The sequence below is a fragment of the Macaca thibetana genome, chromosome 6 (genome assembly GCF_024542745.1).
Source record: "Macaca thibetana thibetana isolate TM-01 chromosome 6, ASM2454274v1, whole genome shotgun sequence".
NCBI classification, from domain to species: domain Eukaryota; kingdom Metazoa; phylum Chordata; class Mammalia; order Primates; family Cercopithecidae; genus Macaca; species Macaca thibetana.
This window is the reverse complement of record NC_065583.1, coordinates 104,201,269-104,220,126: the sequence shown is the minus strand read 5'-3', so window position 1 is coordinate 104,220,126 and position 18,858 is coordinate 104,201,269. Positions and strand designations below refer to the sequence as shown.

Genomic DNA, 18,858 nt, shown 5'->3' with positions numbered 1-18,858 from the left:
AAGAAAATGATTAAAAGTTATGAAAGAACAGGACGAATGCAAATTAAAAAAACAACACAGGTTACATAATTAGACAACAGAAAGATATGAAAGGGAACTGGTTACTCAGAAAAGAAATAGAAATAAAAGCAAAAAAATCTAGGAAAGGAAGGTCAAACTGGAAGAAATATAAGAGTGAATAAACACTGCAGAAAGCACTGTATAGAAATTGGAAAGGAAGAAGAAAAACACAGAAATAACAAAGAAGATAAGAAAATATTTGAGAGGTGATAGAATGCAAGACAGGCAAAGGAGAACCACAAATATGTGATGATTCATTATATAATATATATGTGACATACATAATGTATATTATATCGATCTAGATAGGTCCACATATATAATACATATACATATATAACTCCTTTATATAATAGGAGCCTCTGAAAACAAAAACCAAATCCCACTGTGTACTGGGAAAATCAATCCAAAAGGACAACATCAATGCATATTCTAGTAACATAATTGCACTATAAAGAAAAAAAGTCTTTTGGGGCATCTAGGCAAAAAGACAAAGTTGTTTATAAGGAAAAGAAATCAGATTGGCATCAGGCCCTGAGAGCAATGCTTTAAGCCAGGAGATACTGGAGAAAATATGTTAAAGATAATCTGGAAAAGAAAAAGTGATCCACACGAGGTCAGGAGATCGAGACCATCCTGGCTAACACGGTGAAACCCCGTCTCTACTAAAAATGCAAAAAATTAGCCGGGCGAGGCGGCGGGCGCCTGTAGTCCCAGCTACTCGGGAGGCTGAGGCAGGAGAATGGCGTGAACCCGGGAGGCGGACTTGCAGTGAGCCGAGATCACGCCATTGCACTCCAGCCTGGGCGACTAAGCGAGACTCTGTCTCAAAAAAAAAAAAAAAAAAAAAAAAAAAAAAAAAAAAGAAAAAGTGATCCAATTATTCTACATTCAGCCAAACTGGACCCTCATATATAAGAACCACAGACAAACCATGCAAACATGCCAGACTTCGGGGAATGAATTTCCCATTAACCCTTCTTGCGGAACCTTCTGACAATTACTGTGACTGGAGAAGCTTTAGCATAAGGACTGGTGGTTGTCATGTGAGACTTTGGGGTACATTAGCTTCTGGTGAGACCCCTGGCTTTCCCAGAATTCAGTTTAAGTGTTCTTGATCCAAAGACAGCGGTTCTATGATCCCTCGGTTGGAATACCATTTCTCCTCTGCTCAGGTGTTGGCTTTGACTCCAGTCATTTGGCTTGTGATTATATCATATCCCTCCTTTTAAGAAGCCACACACCAATGCAGCTATAGCTTGTGTGGCCTATTGCCTACCCAAAGGATACATATCATCAGATCTCTCTAATATCAACAAGGGGAGGTTGTTTGTTTCCATTGAGATTCTTTCTGTTTAAACACAGGAAAGCTCATTCAACCTTATTTAATAAGGAGAAAAAAGGCAATTTATTGGCTTACCTAACTGAAAAATCCAGAGTTAGATATGGCTTTGGGGAAATCCTGATCTGGTAATTTGGAAGTATTACAAAGAATCTTGTTTCTTTCCATTTCTCCACTCTGCTTTCCATGGTGTTGCTTTCGTTCTCATGTGGTGTCAAGGTGTTATGAGGAACAACCTCGCTACATGTTTATTTTTAATAAACAGTGAGAATAGTTATTAAAAGTAGAATAGCTTTTTCTCGGCATTGCTAGCAAAATCCTGGCCTAGCCCAAGTCACATGACTACCCGTAACCAATTGCTGTAGCTGTGCAAGTTACATGACTACTCCTAACCAATTGCTATAGCTAGGAAAATGAAATGCTTAGTTATATTCACCTGTCCTCTTCTTCCTCTTCCTCTTCCTCCTCCTCCTCTTCTTCATCTTCTTCTTTTTTCTTCTCCTCCTTTCTTCTTCTTTCTCCCCCTCCTTTTCCTCCTCCTCCTTCTCCTCTTCCTCTTCTTCTTTCTCTCCTTCTCCTTCTTCTTCTTTCTTCTTTCTTCTTCTTCTTGTTTCACTCTGTCACCCAGGCTGGAGTGCTGTGGTATAAACACGGCTCACTGCAGCTTCAATCTCCTGGGCTCAAGCAATTCTACCACTTCAGCCTCCTAACAGCTGGGACTACAGGTACACACCATCATGCCTGGCTAATCTTTTTTATTTTTGGTAGAAATAGTGTCTTACCATGTTGCCCAGGCTGGTCTTGAACTCTTGGCTCCCCAAAGTGCTGGGATTGTAAGTGTGAGCCACCACTCCCAGCCCACGTGTCTTTAGAACCAAACAGAGATCTCCAAACAGAAGTCAGTGACGCCTGGAAGGAGAAAGGAAGGAATGGTTGGGGAGGCTATCTAAAAAAAGAAATTTTAAACGTGTTGAATTTTATCAAAATGCTATCTTGACATTTCTTGACATGATCATATATTGATTTTTGTTGATTGTGGTGAGTTATGTAAATAGATACTCTAAGTTAGGGAAGGCAACCTACTTAGCTGTGCTTTGTAGGAGTAACTGAGGTTCTGGGAGAATCTGCTTGTTTCCCCTTTTCTTCTCTTTTTCCTTCTTCCAGCTCTTATGTGTACTTCTCTGTCTCTCCTCAACCCTCTGATACTGGTGTGCTCCAGAGTTCTGTTTTTGGTCTTCTGCTGTGAGTGATGGCAAGGTTTTAACTGCCTTTCCTGTCTGCTGGTATCACTTTCCCTGAGCTTCATACTTATGTATCCCAAAGCCTGACTTTGCATTTTGAAGGGACTAGAGACATCTCAAACTCAGTACAAAGGCAGGAGCCTTTGTACTGTGTCATCTCATGGAGAAAGTAGAAAGGGCAAGTGAATGTGGGAGACAGAACAAAGAAAGCGGGCAGAACTCATCCTTTTATCAAGAGTACTCTCCTGTGATAACTAACCCACTGTCAAGGTAACAGCATTAATCCATTCCTGAGGGCACAGCCCCATGACCTAATCACATCTTAAAGATCCCACCTCTTAATACAGTCAAAATGGCAATTAAATTTCAACATGAATTTTGGAGGGGAAATTCAAATCATAGCATCCCTCACCACTGCTCCTAATGTAGACACTCATCATCTTTTGTCAACATCAGTGGTTCCCAAACTTTAGCAAGCATCACAATCATCTGGAAGGTCAGTCAATACATACTGGGCCCACCCCTAGAGTTTCTGATTCAGTAGATCTCGGGTGGGGCCTGAATGTTTCCCCTTCTAATAAGTTCCATGTGATGCTGATGCTGCTGGTTCAGGGACCACACCTTGAGAACCACGGGGATCATTGCAGGAACTCCTTTCTGATCTCTGTTCCTCCCTTAGTCTATGCACATTTCAACCATAGTGATCCAGCCAGCTACAATCCAACTATGCTATACCTTTGTCCACCTAGCAAAGCCCAGGCTTCTCACCATAGCAACCTTCTGTGACCTGGCTCCTTCCTCCCTCTCTAGCCACATGGTCTGTTCCACATTGCCTGGGACTGTTCACATAAACTCTGTTCTTTGCTATCCTTGTGCCATTCCATCTGCCAAAAATGCTCCTTCCATTGGTCTTCACTTGCCTCATTCTCACTGATCCTTCAACTTTGATCTCCAGTGTGGTTTCCTGGAAATTTGCCGGCATCCCCAGATTGAGGTGAGTTGCCCTTAGGTTTCTCTGGCTTACCTCTCACCACCCGTTATTGAGTTGATTGCTTCATGGTCATCTCACTCCCACCCTGCCCCCCACTCCTGTCTTCAGACAGTGGGCTCTTTGAAGGCATGAACACTCAGTCTTGCTTATCTTTTTTGGCTCATTTTCTGTGCAGTGCCTGGCACATAATAGATGCTTGATGAAAGTTTGTGGATCTAAACTAAATATTGGTGGTACTCTTGAGTATAGCTATCTCCCCTCAGGGGCCCTGCCACCCATATGCTAGTACCTGCCTCCCATCATAAGGAAACAGTGCCTTTTAGGCATTACTGAAAAGTAGAGGGCCTGGACCTCCTGATACTGGGACTTGTTACCCTCTAGACATCATCTCAATCATATATCTTCCTCCTGTAGTTAGACTTAAATTGAGGGCTGTGGACTCAGCCACAGAACATCATGGCCTCTGTTCCCCTAAGTTTCTTCCTGTTCTTGAAATTGTGACAGCGTGGAAAGAGATGGAGAGGATGTTGTTACCCATGTGACAGGCTGCGCAGCCTTGACCAGTAAGGTCAAGTAAACAGCATTGATGAATTTTAGCATGTGGGCACCCCTGGAGGGGGCGGGGCAAGTCTTTCTGTTACAAAGATGCAGATTTCAGTGCAACTGAAGGCAGAGCTTTCTAATGAGAGCATAGAGTTGTCCACTGGTTGTTTAGAAAGAGGCTGGACTTGCACCAGTAGAACTCCAAGTCCACATAGAGCTGCCATTTGGTTCACCAGACACCGTTCCCAGGGCTTTATTTTCGCCATCTGACCATCCAGGGATCCCCGGGAATTCTTACGTGTGATGATGGGGCTTTAGAGACTTTGAACTAAAATGCCAAGGCCTCAGCTCCGTGAATTGGTCTTCTTCCTTTAGATTGGTGCTTCTCAAACCTCTTCAAATCTGAGGGTGGAGAAAGTGGATGCCTACCTCTGCCAGGTAAAGTGATCTGCTGCAAGCACTAGATTTTTGTGAAATTTCATTCTGTAGCTTAAAAATTCATGTGAACTTTGCATTATACTCTGGTCCTATCTTCTCAACTAAGATAAAACTATTTTGAAGGACTTTGTAAATTGCTAAACTTGTTTCATCTTGGCATAAAAATGGATGCTCCACTAGGATGCACTAGTAGCTTTGTATGTCTCCTGGCCCTATCTCTGCACCATTGCTATTTCTAACACATTGCCTCTCTTACACAAAGGCCCCAAGGCCCATAAGAAATAGTAGTGATTTTAAACAGAATTCCAGGAGAGTGGAGCCCATGAATCTGCATTGTTGCTTACAGAATTACAGCGAGATTGGGAACATGAGAGTTGTAACTGAAAAGCTTATGAGGCAATCTCCTAAGATCAGGGGCTCCCATGTATGCAGTGGAGTAGGCCAGAATTGCTCCCAGTGCCTGGTCAAAGAGACATGAAGCCACGTTCTGTGATGCTAGACCATGATCAGAGAACCCTGGTGCTGGGCATAAAGTACCCAGTGTTCTGCAGTGTAGGCATTTTAATGCCTTGAGCACTGAAGGTGAGAACCTGAGGCTCATCAGAATGAGCAAGTAGGCAGAGCTTTGGAGTTTTACAGCAAGAATACAAGGGAGCCCCTTGTTCTCATTCCTCTCTTAGACGAGTATACGTTACTCAGCCTCTTCTCTAGCCAAGAGAAGAGGAAGATGTCAGTGGATCCAAGATAGCCTGTGAGTTTGAACCACTTAAAAGAAATATACTTTGATTGAACACAAAATGGTCTTTTGGAACTTACTTAATCCTTTGCTGTGCTTTGGGCATTTTCTGTTTTCTGTTCCACCAATGGACACAGAACTGTATCCCTTTCATACTCTCTAGGGTTTGGGGAGATGTGAGGCGGATTACCATGGGAGCCCATCTTCAGCTCAGTCACCTGCCTGTAAACAGGCTGCTTCCTTCCAGTGCTGCTCCTGTGCTTACCTCTCTAATTCTTCAAAAATAATACAAGAAAGAAGTATGGTTCCTTGGGTGTTGCATCATTGACTTTTGATGTAAGACATAGTGGCCCCAGAGGGTCAAGGTGCAGTGGGGCTTGTCTTCCACATGTGTTAGCAAAGGGGAGGGGCCAAGGGCTGGGCCTGAGGCCTTGGGGACCTTCCCAGGAGAAGCCTTTCCGGTCTCAGGCTTCTGGCATCTTTGCTAAGCTTCTGAAAATGTTGAGGTTTTAATTGTATAGTGTTTCACTCAGGTTGAATGTCATTAGGATGTTAATGGTACTTTTTATCAATAACTGCTTGGAAATCATGATTGTTCTTGCCAAATAAATAAAATTCCTTTTCAAAAAAGTGGACATTTGCATTTTGTGGCTGACTTTGCGTGGGCTACTTACTTTTAAATGGAATTCATTTCAGTGAGATTGGTTTTTAAATGGGAATTAGTGCCCGACAAGGATTCATTACCCCTGGGGCCATCTAGTCTTTGGACTTGGTGACTGAAGGTCATGGTTCATCCCAGCATGAGTGGTCCTGACACACCAGAGTTGGGAAAGTGAGTGTGGTTGGATTCTTGATGGGGTACCAGCTGTGGCTAAAAATCCAGGTGCTTCAGGGTCACATGTCCCTAATGGGAGATTCACATGGAGACAAGCAGGGAAGACATTTCGCTCTTGGTCCTCTAAGGCAGTTCTAGCTTAATCAATGATGAAATTGAGGACAGAGGCAGCATGTATAATTGAAATCCACAGGAAATCTCTAAAACTGATTTTTAGCAGGTGGTTCCTGTTTCCTTGCCCATCAAATCTATTTACCAGAACTGCTGACCATGTAGCAAAATTTACTGATTTGAATATCATCCCTCCCCACTTTCTCCCAACTTCATGTAATGTTCAGGAGAAGGGAAGGCATCAGAGGCATGCAGGAGGATGGAGGTGGATCAGAAATGAGTGCTTGGGTTTTTCCACAGTCTGGATAATTGCCTCCTGAATAATCAGAGCTAGACTGTTCTTTGCTTGTTCTCTATTACACAATGTAATTTTACATGCTTGAAGTCATCCAGCAGTGTCTATTATCAGTGGTATCTGTAATAAAAGGAAGGAAGTCAGTTGAGGGATGTCACGTTTTGACCATTGCCTTTAAATTCCTGTGCTCTCCCAGTCAGACCCTGCATGATCTTTGGAATCTTGGAATGGAGCTGTGTTTACACACACTCCGCCTAGTCATTTGTGGCTGAATTATTACATTATGAAAGCTTGATGCCTTGATTCTTGCACTGCATGTACAACAGAAAGAATTTTCACATAATCGTAGCATCGAAGTGCAGTTTGGGTTTTTTGTTTGTTTGTTTTCCTCCTCTGTAGTTAAATCTCTCTAAGGCGTCCTTGTGCTGGCCTCCTTTGGATACTTGTCACTTTGTGGATTATATTCTAGACCATGTTTTTTCTTTCCATTTTAATGCATAATCGATATCAGGCTGAGTGTTTTTTCTCATGACTGTAGATGACATGACTATGGTTGTATAAATAATTTCTGTTTCATCTGATATTTGTCAGGGGGAAGTGGCTTCTCCATTAGACTGTGCCAGCCAAGTTTTCTGTGTTTAGATCTGATGGCATCTGCATGACTTCTCTGTTTATTTTTTTCATTACCATTTCAGTGTTTACAAGAGGATGGCCTCTTTATCTTTTCTCACTGCCATATTTTCCAGGCACAGTGGGATGTAGCATCACCCTCCACAGCAAAGCTTGCTGAGTCTAGTAGTAGCCCTTCTTAAGAAAGAACAGTGACAGCGGGGAAGGAAAGAGAGGGCATGGGTGGGGGGCAGTGTAAGACGCTGTGCTGGAAAGCGCATCACTGTGTCTAGTGCACGGTGGGAGACTGAGGGTACCGCCTCCCTCTTTGCAGCCTGACCTCACTGTCTGGGTGGCCCACCTCAGCAGGAGCAGGTGCCTTGTACCAAATGTTGTGCACACTGACCTCCCTACCTGCTTCTTTCCATGCTCATTGTTTCTCAGCCAGATCTTTCACATCTTATTTATAAGTCATTTAAAAACCCTCACCTCATTTAAAGTCTCTGTGTACACCATCTTAAGGCCTTTCTGGAACAGTCTGAGATGTAAGTAAATACATAATAAGAGCATGGCCTTCCCAGTGAGGCAGACCTGGGCTTCAATCTCAGCTTCATCCTCTGGGGTAAGTGGCTTAACCTTTCTGCAGCATAACTTCTTAAGCTGGAGAAAGGGGCCCAGGATGCCCTGCGGGATTGCCGTGACCTTTATGTGAGATGATGTACATGGGGAATTCATCAGTCCCTTTGTCTTATTGAGGCACAGTGCAGTTACTCATCTTGAGCAAGGTCCCCTGAGTCCCAGCCCAATTTTCTAGAATTTTATTTTACCAACTTTCAGAGAAACCCTGTCTATATTCTGAGGAATTTTAAATACACCACCTTATTCTACCAAATAAAGACTTTACTGGAAAGAAAAAAAATATATATATATATATATAGAATATTTATGTAGTGGCTAATGCTCCATTAATGTTAACCCCAAGATAGGAAATAGACTTTCCCAATAAAATTAAACGTAATTTACATTTATTTTGATATATCTACATATACAATAAGAAAGGTTAATTTAGTAAACACCCATGTGCTCACTACTCACTGCTTAAAAAAATAGGTCATTTGCTGAGTGTGGCGGCTCACGCCTGTAATCCCAGCACTTTGGGAGGCCGAGGTGGATGGATTGCCTGAGCTCAGGAATTCAAGACCAGCCTGGGCAACATGGTGAAACCCCGTCTCTACTAAAATACAAAAAATTAGCCAGGCATGGCAACGAGTGCCTGTAATCCCAGCTACCTGAGAGGCTGAGACAAGAGAATCACTTGAACCTGGGAGGTGGAGACTGCACTCGAGGCTGGGCAACAGAGCAAGACTCTGTCTCAAAAAAGAAAAAAAAAATAGGTCATTCACAATGTAGTTGAAGCCCTGGCACCTCCCTCCCTAAATTCATTGTCCCCTCCACCAGCAGGACCACTTGCCTCAATTGGGAGTTTGTCAGCATTTCTTTGTACTGTTATAATATATTCCTAAAGTATATTCAGTATTGTTTTAAGTATTTTTAAACTTTAAGTAATATCCTAAGGTATGCATCATTCTAAAACTTGTAATTTTTTGTTTTGTTGTTTAACTCAATGTTTGTAAGATTCATACATTTTAAATGAGTGACTCTAGTTGATTCATTTTTATTGCTGTATAATATTCTGTTGTATGGATAGTCCTTGAGCTATATATCAGTTTTTTCTAGTGATAGGTATTAATAGACTATGGATTCAGTTTTCTAAGTTTTTGTTACAAACAATACTGCTCTGAATATTTTTGTAAATGCCTCTTATATACCCTAGAGGTACACTCATACAGGAGGCTGAATTGTAGGATATATACTTCTTCATCTTCACTAGATATCCCAAAACTGTTTTTCAGAGTTGCTAAACCAATTTACATGCCCACCAACAATGTATAAGAGTTTCTGAGGGGCCACTTTCTTGCCTATTCTAGGTAATGTTTGACTTAATTCTGCCATTCTGTTGATAAAAATAGTTGGATGTAAGATAGCATCTCATTGTAATTTAAAATTGTTATCTTCCTGATTACTAATGACGATGAGCGTCTATTCATACTTATATTTCCTCTCCTGTAAATTTCTTTTTCAAATCATTTCCCCAGCTTTGTTTTTGGCTGTCTTCTTACTGATGTTTAAAAAATTTTTGTTTTATGTCTGGTTACTAACTTTTTTTTTTTAATGTTTTAGATTTCATCTCTCAGGCTCTGGGCCTTTTTCTCTTTTATTACAGTGCTCTTTGCCTTTGTTTTTGTTTTTGGTGAATAGAAGCTATAATTTTAAAGTCAAAGTGATTAATCTTTTATCTCATGGTTGTATATTTTGATGAGCAGACATTTGTATGTTTATGTGATAAAACATCGTGCTGCCAAATTAATGTACTATTCTAAATAATAGGGCATAAAACACAAAGTAGTGAAATATGTCACTGGCTGTATCTTGTAACTATGAGTAATCGTCCATTTATATTATATAACAAAAAAACTATAAAAGAGGCCAGGCGCGGTGGCTCAAGCCTGTAATCCCAGCACTTTGGGAGGCCGAGACGGGCGGATCACGAGGTCAGGAGATCGAGACCATCCTGGCTAACACGGTGAAACCCCGTCTCTACTAAAAAATACAAAAAAACTAGCGGGCGGCGAGGTGGCGGGCACCTGTAGTCCCAGCTACTCGGGAGGCTGAGGCAGGAGAATGGCGTGAACCCAGGAGGCGGAGCTTGCAGTGAGCCGAGATCGGGCCACTGCACTCCAGTATGGGCAAGAGTGCCAGACTCCGCCTCAAAAAAAAAAAAAAAAAACAAAACAAAACAAAAAAAAACTATAAAAGAAATTTTTGATTGATTTTGATTGTAAAGTAGGGATATTGTTTGGGGGGGATAATTCACCAAATGTAAAAGACTTTATCTTCCTCATGCCAAGATTATAATCTTGTGTTTTTCGTGGAGCTATCTGGAAAAAACCAGTGGAGGTGTCTGGAAATAAACACAGATACCTGTCAATGTCTGGGTTCAGTCATGATAGCTGAGTCTTGGGTGGGTGTTGTTACCTTCCACAAGGTAAATGTTCCATTGATGTTTGTTGAGTAAATGAATATGTAATAGAGTCTGCAGGAGGAGCCATTAAAGAAGCAGGAATTGAAGTCAGCAACAGACAAGTCTGCTCAAAACAAGACTAGTGGTTGTCAACCCTGGCTGCACCTAAGGAGATAAAAAATTGAAGATGCTTGGGCCCCATCCTTAGAGATTTTAGAGATTCCAATTCTCTTGGTGTCAAATAGGACCCAGGCATTGATATATTTTTAAAGTTCCTCAGGTACTTCTAATATGAAGCCCAGGTTGAGAACTTCTAGACCGGAGGATTGGAAGCAGGAAGGAGAAGGGAAACTCATGGGCTGCCCAGTGAGCTCTTGGACCCTGAAAGGTCCAGGGTGTCAGAGTTGCCAGGTGGTGCTGGAGGGCAGCCAGACCACAGCCAGGTAAGGTTGGAGGCTGGAGTGAGGGCAGCACCAGCCAGCAGGGCCTACAACTGAGAGGGGACAGAAGGAAGAGAGTGTTCTGGGTGTGCTAAGCATGGTTGGCAGGGAAGAGAGGTTGGGATGGGCCAGAGTTTCCCAGCATAGAGCAGGGAGGCCCAGCCTCACCGTGGGGTCACCTAGAGACTGCAGGGCCCGTCCCTTTCTGACTGGAAGGCAGAGGACAGACAGGCACCCGTTCAAAAGACAAAAGGCAGACACAACCTTTGTTTACCCAGAGCTCAGAAGAATAAAGAACTAAGTTTTGCCTGAGAATGGAGGGTGGACAGGGCACATACTGAGATCATTAAATGCTATTTTTAAATCAGAGCCAACAGGGCAGCAGACAGAGTTGATGAAGAGCATTTAAAAGTGCCTATTTCTGTGCCCACAGCTGGTGTCTTTTCAGTGTAAAATGATCTTCACCGTGGACCCGTCACAAAATGCGAGTCAAGCTTGCCCTAAGCTGTGTGTGTTTGTGTGTGTGTGTGTGAACACTCAGTACTGTAGATGGTGGGAAAGAAGGGATTCTAAAGGAGAAGTCATTGAAGTGGGGAAGATTCAGACCCTGAGTTTTGGAACTCAGACACTCCATCCCCACCTGGACACACACGCACATGCATATGCATGCATACCCTTTTCCTTCTTAGTGCTGGGCCAGCCCTGTTAACAGACTACCAGGGCACAAGTAGGGATCGCCAGGCACTGCATCATCTATTTTGCAGAGTCTGAATGGAGTCCAGAAGCCACACCAGAAATATGAGTGCTGCAGAATTAATGCTTCCAATTTTGGAACATAATGGAAGAGCAGTGCACTGGGGGTTAGGAAGAATGAAGTCTCAGTCTTCACTCTGTTACTTAAAAGCTGTCTGATCTTTTCAGTTTAATTCAATTCCACAAAGCATTTGCTGAGCATCTTGTAGATGCTGGGGATAGAATTGTGAAAAAGGCAGAGACTATGTCCTCAAGAAACTCACAGTCTTGCCAAGGAGTGAGATATGTAAATGACTAACAAAATTAGTGCTATGAATACAGGAGTACTGAGGAGAGAAATCACTGGTTCTTCTTTGGGTGAAGCTAGACTTGAACCATTGTCAGAGGGCAAGGGCATTGGAGCAGGCCCTTGAAGTATGCGTAAGCTGCTGAGACAGAAAAGGGCTTTCCAGGTCAACTGCTTTCGTTCCTGAATCCTTAGCTTCCCTCTTGTCTGAGGAAGGCTCTAAAACTCGATGCCAAGTTACTTAACAAGATTCCTGAAGCTGAAACTATTAAGAGCTGCAGCAGTCGCCTCTAGAGAATGTGGTGGCATGACAGGTGAATTAACCAACCTGAACTACCTTGATTTCTCTCGCGAGTTTGTCCCTTCCATCTGCCTACCCTGCACCAGCTGGGTTGTATCTTGGAGTTCCCTTTCTATTGAAGTGAAGCCAAGCTGAGTTTTTTTCCTGCAATTTTTTTCTTGATCATTGCAGTGTATTTTCCCACTTGCTTTCGTTGCTGTAGTTCCTACTCATAGCAGTGTTTTTGTTTAGTTTTTGCGAAATCTCTGTTCTTGGTTGTTCAGAAAGTGGGCAAGCCAGTGTTTGATTTTCCCAAGTCACAGATCTGATTATGTTGATCCTTTGCTCAAACACCTGCAATGTGATTGGTGCTTAGAGATTAAAAAAGAGAGCTCGTTCCTGTGTCCTCTGAGGATCTGACCCCAGCCTTCCCAGCCGACCCTTTCACATACTGCAATCCAGCTCTCTGGAGACTTGTTTTCTCCCCCCCAGCACCTTTGCTTTCCTGCCTCCATGCCGGTGCCTGTGCTGTTCCCTATGCCTAGAATCTCTTTCCCCAACCCAGCCTCTTCGTCCCCCTTTTTCTCACCACCTGCCTGCCTTCATGAGGCCTTCCTTGATCTCCCCACCCCCCAAACCAGAAGTATTATCTCCTCTTTCTCAACTTCAGAGTGGGAGAGAAAATGTCTCTTAACCAGAATTCTATATTCAGCCAAATTTCAAGCAAAAGTGAGTGATAGATGTTTACAGAGCAACAAAGACTGAATGACTTTGCCACTTGTAGACTTTCTCTGAATGAAAAGATGCATTCCTAATTTTGCAGTCATGGACCCGTGTTGCCAGCTTGAGATAAACAATGGTATTTATACCATGGAAGTCAGCAAATGCTACAAAATAGTACTCGTTTTTTATTTTTTATTTTTTCCATGTGAAAGTGGATTGGTGACCCTGCTTCCATGTATATAGGTGTGTATGTTACCATTCACACACATGTACACACAAATATTTGACACACTACGAATGTTGTACGGCACAGTTAAAACTACACTGTAGTTCAGCAATCCTTCCTCATTAGGCTACTGGGGAAACCCATGTGGCTAGGAAGTGTGTTTCTCTTCACACTCTGGTCCCACCCTCTTCTCAGGTGTTGGAATTATGTTACCTATACCCCCACCCCTGCATTTGTTTCTCTGACGCTGGCAAACTTGGTCACTTCCTGGAATCAGAGCTAATACACTAATTGAAGATTCTGTGCATCTGCAGTTGATCAAAGTTCATTCTTTGAAGTAGAGAATCTTGGCGTGGCTACACAGATGTCGGTAAATGATCTCCTGTTTCTGTTCATAATTGCTGTTTTATAAATTGGTGAAATGCAGGCACTTAGATGCCTGTGTCAGAAGCAGAACTCTGCAAACTGCCGTCTGTGAATATACCTGCTACGGGTGTTTTCTGCTGGTCACTACCTAGTGCCAGCCCTCAGAGTCAGCAAGAACAAGTTCCAGTGTTCTTTTGGGACAGTTGACCTCTTTGGGACACAGAAGCCAAGGCCAGATGACTTGGAGCACAGACCAAGAAGGAAAAGGCAAACAGACACAAAGCAAAGTGTGGGTCAGGACTAGAGGAGCTGGTAAACTGAGGCACTCACACCGGTAGTGGAGGTAGAGTGACAGCACGTGGGAGGGAGCACAGTGAAGTGGGGCTGGGAGGAGAGAGGCAAGGAATGTTAGAGATGCGAGAGGCAGGGGTTTGGAGAAGGTTCCTAAGCAGCAACTTTACAGCGCCTCTTCCCGACTCTGCTGTCCTCCCACGAGCTCTCAGCTCACCTTTCTGCTGGGCTGGGTCAGATGGGAGTTAGAATGCTGGATGGCAGGCAGAGAACAGTGGTGGCTATGATAGAAAGTTGTAGGGTCTTTCCTGCCTTTAGGAAAAAAAAAAATGATACATCTTCTAGCTTGAGAGTTGCTTTTAAAATTCCATGCTGTGACTCCGTGGCCGTTGCCTATCTGCCACTAGGATTACAGGTGTGAATGTGCCTGGCACAATGCCTGGGTCAGAGGGACTTCAGGAATGTTCACGGTCATCAGATATTCTCCTGGCAGAGTCGAAAATCGCCTGCCCCTCCCCGCCAGCCTACTATATAAGGTTAGCTGTACCAACACTTCATGCACATATTGATTATTTAGAAAAATATATAGGCAGCAGGGCACAATGGTGCACTCCTGTAATCCCAGCACTTCGGGAGGCCGAGGCGGGCAGATCACCTGAGGTCAGGAGTTTGAAACCACCCTGGCCAACATGGCGAAACCCCATCTCTACTAAAAATACAAAAATTAGCTGGAAGTGTTGGTGGGCACCTGTAATCCCAGCTACTCGGGAGGCTGAGGCAGGAGAATCGCCTAAACCCAGGAGGCGGAGGTTGCAGTGAGCCGAGAAGGTGCCATTGCGCTCCAGCCTGGGTGACAGAGTAAAACTCTGTCCAAAAAAAAAAAAAAAGCAAAAGAAAAAAAGTAAAGGAAAGAAAGAAAGGAGAGAGAGAGAGAGAGAGAGAAAGGAAGGAAGGGAGGGAGTCAAGGAGGGAGGGAGGGAGGGAGGGAGGGAGACAGGCAATGTATTGGTTAGGGGTGAATTATTATTTTTTGTACAGCCTGTGCCCTTCTTGCAGGAGTCCTTCCCTATCTCTTGGCCTTCCAATGTGAGTCACTTTTTATTTTATTCCATTTAAACTTTTATTTATGATTTCATTCATTACTTTCTTTTCTGCCACTGGATGACTCCTTTAGGAGCCTAATTTTGCTGGCGAAATCATTCACAGGTGGGCTTGTTGGACGGCCTTCTGTGTGTGGTGGAGGCAGTGAACTCAAGAGAGATCACAGGGCAAGTGAAAAGATGAAAAGATACCCTGGCTTATCAAATGTATCTTAGCGTACTAAATTGGTTTCACTTTTTTTTTTTTTCTGGAGTCTCGCTGTGCTGCCCAGGCTGAAGTACAGTGGTGTGATCTCGGCTCATTGTAGCCTCCACCTCCCGAGTTCAAGCCATTCTCCTGCCTCAGCCTCCCGAGTAGCTGGAATTACAGGTGCCCACTGCCATGCCTGGCTAATTTTTGTATTTTGAGTAGAGACGGGGTTTCACCATGTTGGCCAGGCTGGTCTCAAACTGGCCTCAAGGGATCCACCTGCCTCGGCCTCCCAAAGTGCTGGGATCATGGGCATGAGCCACCACGCCCGGCTGGTTTCCCTTTTTAATCATTAACTTTTTTTTTTTTTTTTTTTTTTTTTGGAGATGGAGTTTCGCTCTTATTGCCCAGGCTGGAGTGCAATGCCGTGATCTTGGCTCACCACAACCTCTGCCTCCCAGGTTCAAGTGATTCTCCTGCCTCAGCCTCCCAAGTAGCTGGGATTACAGGCGCCTGCTGTATTTTTAGTAGAGACTGGGTTTCACCATGTTGGCTAGGTTGGAATTGAACTCCTGACTTCAGGGTGATCTGCCTGCCTTGGCCTCCCAAAGTGCTGGGATTACATTAGTTTTTTAATCTGGGTTCTGGCAGTTGTGCTGCTTTGGAAGGAGGGTGTTTATTTCAATAGCAAAAACTGGCTTGGGAGTGGAGCTGGGCGAAGGGCTGGCAGCCCAGCGACGCAGGATGCCCTGGGGCTGGCCCTCTTCTAGTGAAGTTGCTCTTGGGGCTGTGCACGTAGGCTACTGGTGTCAGCACCCACACCTTCCAGGATACTGACTGACTTAGACAAAAGAAGAGTAAGAGAAGTCGACACTCAACATGAGCCTGTCACTTTGACCTGAACACAGCAGTGAAACACTGAAGGAACTTGTCCACAGGCTCAGGGACTCAAAGCCTCCAGTTGGTTTTCATTGTGCCAGGCCTGCTGAGTGGACCCATGGTTGAGGAGGCTGTCTCCCCCAAGGGGAGCAGGACAGGCAGCCTTGCCCTCCTGAGAACCCTCCATGGAGGGCTAGGAGCCTATGAGCAGTCATTAGAGGGCTCTTTGAGTTTTCTGCTGGCTGGTTTGGTGAGAGGCCCAAGCGCCCTGCATCAGTTCTTTACACTGCCGTGTTGGGGTGGGGTGAGAGAATCAGCCCTACAGAGGAAAGGAAGACTGACTGGTGCTTTGGAGAGTGTTCATAGCGCCAGCACCAAGAGTTAAACTTGGGGAAAGAGGAAGAAAGGAGAAAGGGAAATTATTGTAGTCTTGTGAAGTATAATGTAAAGAAAGTTTGCTTTTCTTGTTTGTTTTTTGTAATTGAAAAGCCTCCCATGGCCCTTGGGTCACTGCAGGTGTCTCTGGTTGTGTAAATGCTGCTGCGAGCTGAAGGCACTTCTTCAGACTGACACGGGGCCAGTACAGAGGGTGGCATGCAGGATAAGCTCCCAATAGTGGCAAATGACCGCAGTCTCTTAGAGAAAAACAAAATTGGATCCATGGAGGTGAGGTCAAGACCGTCAACCAAATTAGTCTAGAGAACAGTCATTTTTAGAAATCCCAGTAAAGTAATTAAAAATAAAGACAAATATTTGCTTTATGCTTGCTTCCATCTAACCGCTCGCCAAAGGCAGCCAGATGGTGTTGGCCAGTGAACACCGAAGAGCCCTATGCTCACTCCTGGAGTCATGGGGCAGAGACAAGCCTCTTGTGGTCATCATGGTGTGGTATTGCTCAGTTTATTTGTGGAAATACAACTGAGATGAATAATTTATCCATGGTAAATGTGAGTAAGACTAAGCTGTTTGCCCCTCATAGTAAAACATGAGGATAAGAAAAAAAGGATCTAAATGTTGGAAAGGCTCTTAAACCATAGATGTGATTTAGCCTCGAGATTTGAGAGAAATTTTTATTCTCTTTTGAAATGTCAGAATAATAATGGTCTTAGCATGATGCCCAGCGCATAGTAGGTGCTCAGTAAATAATTATTGAATTGTTTCCTTCCATAAAATAGTACATGCTTATCATAAAAATACAGGCACTTCTAGTAAAAATAACTCAAAGTCCAACCACTTAGCATTTGGGGATGTATCCTCAAAGACATTTTCAATGCATATAAATGTATACTTTATTTTTTTATACAAAAACAGGGCTGTGCTATATACATCATGCTTTGTAACCCATCTCCAGTTCAGTAAGCCGGATTCTTCAATTTAGTGCACACAGTGGCATGATGCAATGCATTGCGTAAGGAAGGATGTATCCATTTGTGTAGTTTAAGACTTGACACTTCTCTTGTGCTGTCCTTTATTTAGCAGGTGTCTTCTGCGGAGGTGCGCATCGGGCCCATGAGACTGACGCAGGACCCTATTCAGGTACGCCTCTTTTACTCAGCCCCATAACTCAGATTGTTTTCTGTTTTTTGTTTTGTTTTGTTTTTGTTTTTTGCCATAGAGCCTCCTTCTGTTGCCCAGGTTGGAGTGTAGTGGCTCCATCTCAGCTCACTGCAACCTTTGGCTCCTGGGTTCAAGCGATTCTCCTACCTCAGCCACCCAAGTAGCTGGGATTACAGGCGTGCGCCACCATACCTGGCTAATGTTTGTATTTTTAATAGAGATGGGGTTTCACCATGTTGGCCAGGCTGGTCTCAAACTCCTGACCTCAGGTGACCTGCCTGCCTGGGCCTCCCACGCAGGTGTGAACCACTGTGCCCGGCCTGACTCAAATTGTTTTCTTGAAGACCTAAACGTTTCCCCATTTTGAGTATAAATATAATGGATAGATTGCATGGTGGATTGTGAGAAAGAACAACTTTTACCCCAAAACTAGTCTGCTCCACATCCTGCTGCAGCCAGAAAGGGAAGAAGCAATGAAATGGTAAAGGGCTGGGCCTTGTCATGAGTCACAACTGGGTGGGAATCTTAGCTCTGCCGTTAATCAGCTGTGTGACCTTGCGTATATTGCTTCACTCCTCTTACCCAGTGTCCTGTCTGCAAAATGGAGATGATTATGCCTCAGGGAATTATAAGTTAAATGAGATAGCATAGGATGCCTAGAACTTTATCTGGCAGTTATCATTAATTGAAAAAGATGGTTGATAAATGATAGCTGTTGCTGTTGTGTGGGAATAGAAGATGATAAAATGCTCCCCTATATCTTCCATGTGACTTAAGCCAAGCAGCCTACTGGGCTCCGTAACACAGCAGGAACTGGTATCCAAGGATACAACGCCCAGCCACCTGTAGGATTGACTTCACTCTAATCATGGCAGCAACTGTGTCCTCCTTGCAGCCCTTCCAAGTTCCTGTGCCCCCTTGAGAGAAACATGTATGAAAAGGGAGTTTGTACCCTTTTAAATAATTTCTAAATCCTTATCTGCATATAAGCCATCCCATTAGGCCTAAATAAGTTAACTTCCTCCTTGTAAAAACTGTAGCTTATTAGCACCTGGAATCTTGTCCCATACTTGGGACAAGTCAAGATGCAGAAAAGATATAAACAAGTCAACCAACATATAGATGAAAGTGAAAAACCAAGCAAGGAAATGTGCTATTTGATTTATGAGCAAATGGAAAAAGAAAATAATGTTTTATAGTTGCTTGGTAAAAGAAATGCAAATCTAGGGAAAGGAGAAAAAAAAAAGGAAGAGATTTAGCTTGGGAAAATTTGATGAAAACAAATTTAGGAACAGAGAGATAGAGAAAAATAAACACCAGCCACAACTATTTGTATAGAATATAAACAAATGGAAAATTTCAGTAATCATTCTGAGCCATGTCCTTTGTACTCCAATTTTGAATAAAGGCAATAACAAATAAAGGAGTTGATATCAAGGACTTATTCCCAAAGCAATTTCCAGAATACTGTTTGGGATTAGTAT

The 18,858-nt window shown here is 43.5% G+C and overlaps 1 protein-coding gene across 10 annotated transcripts in view; it reads left to right on the top strand.

Annotated features, from left to right (window-relative positions):
• The window catches only part of PDE8B (phosphodiesterase 8B), a 344,936-nt gene that overhangs the window by 210,230 nt on the left and 115,848 nt on the right, over positions 1–18,858 (top strand). For 8 of the 10 annotated variants that reach the window (XM_050795661.1, XM_050795657.1, XM_050795656.1 and 5 more), the window contains one exon: positions 17,294–17,353. In XM_050795661.1, the coding sequence (XP_050651618.1) occupies positions 17,327–17,353 (27 nt within the window). In that variant the 5' untranslated portion in view covers positions 17,294–17,326. The remainder of the gene's footprint in view (positions 1–17,293; positions 17,354–18,858) is intronic. The other 2 variants (XM_050795655.1, XM_050795652.1) reach the window with 1 other exon arrangement.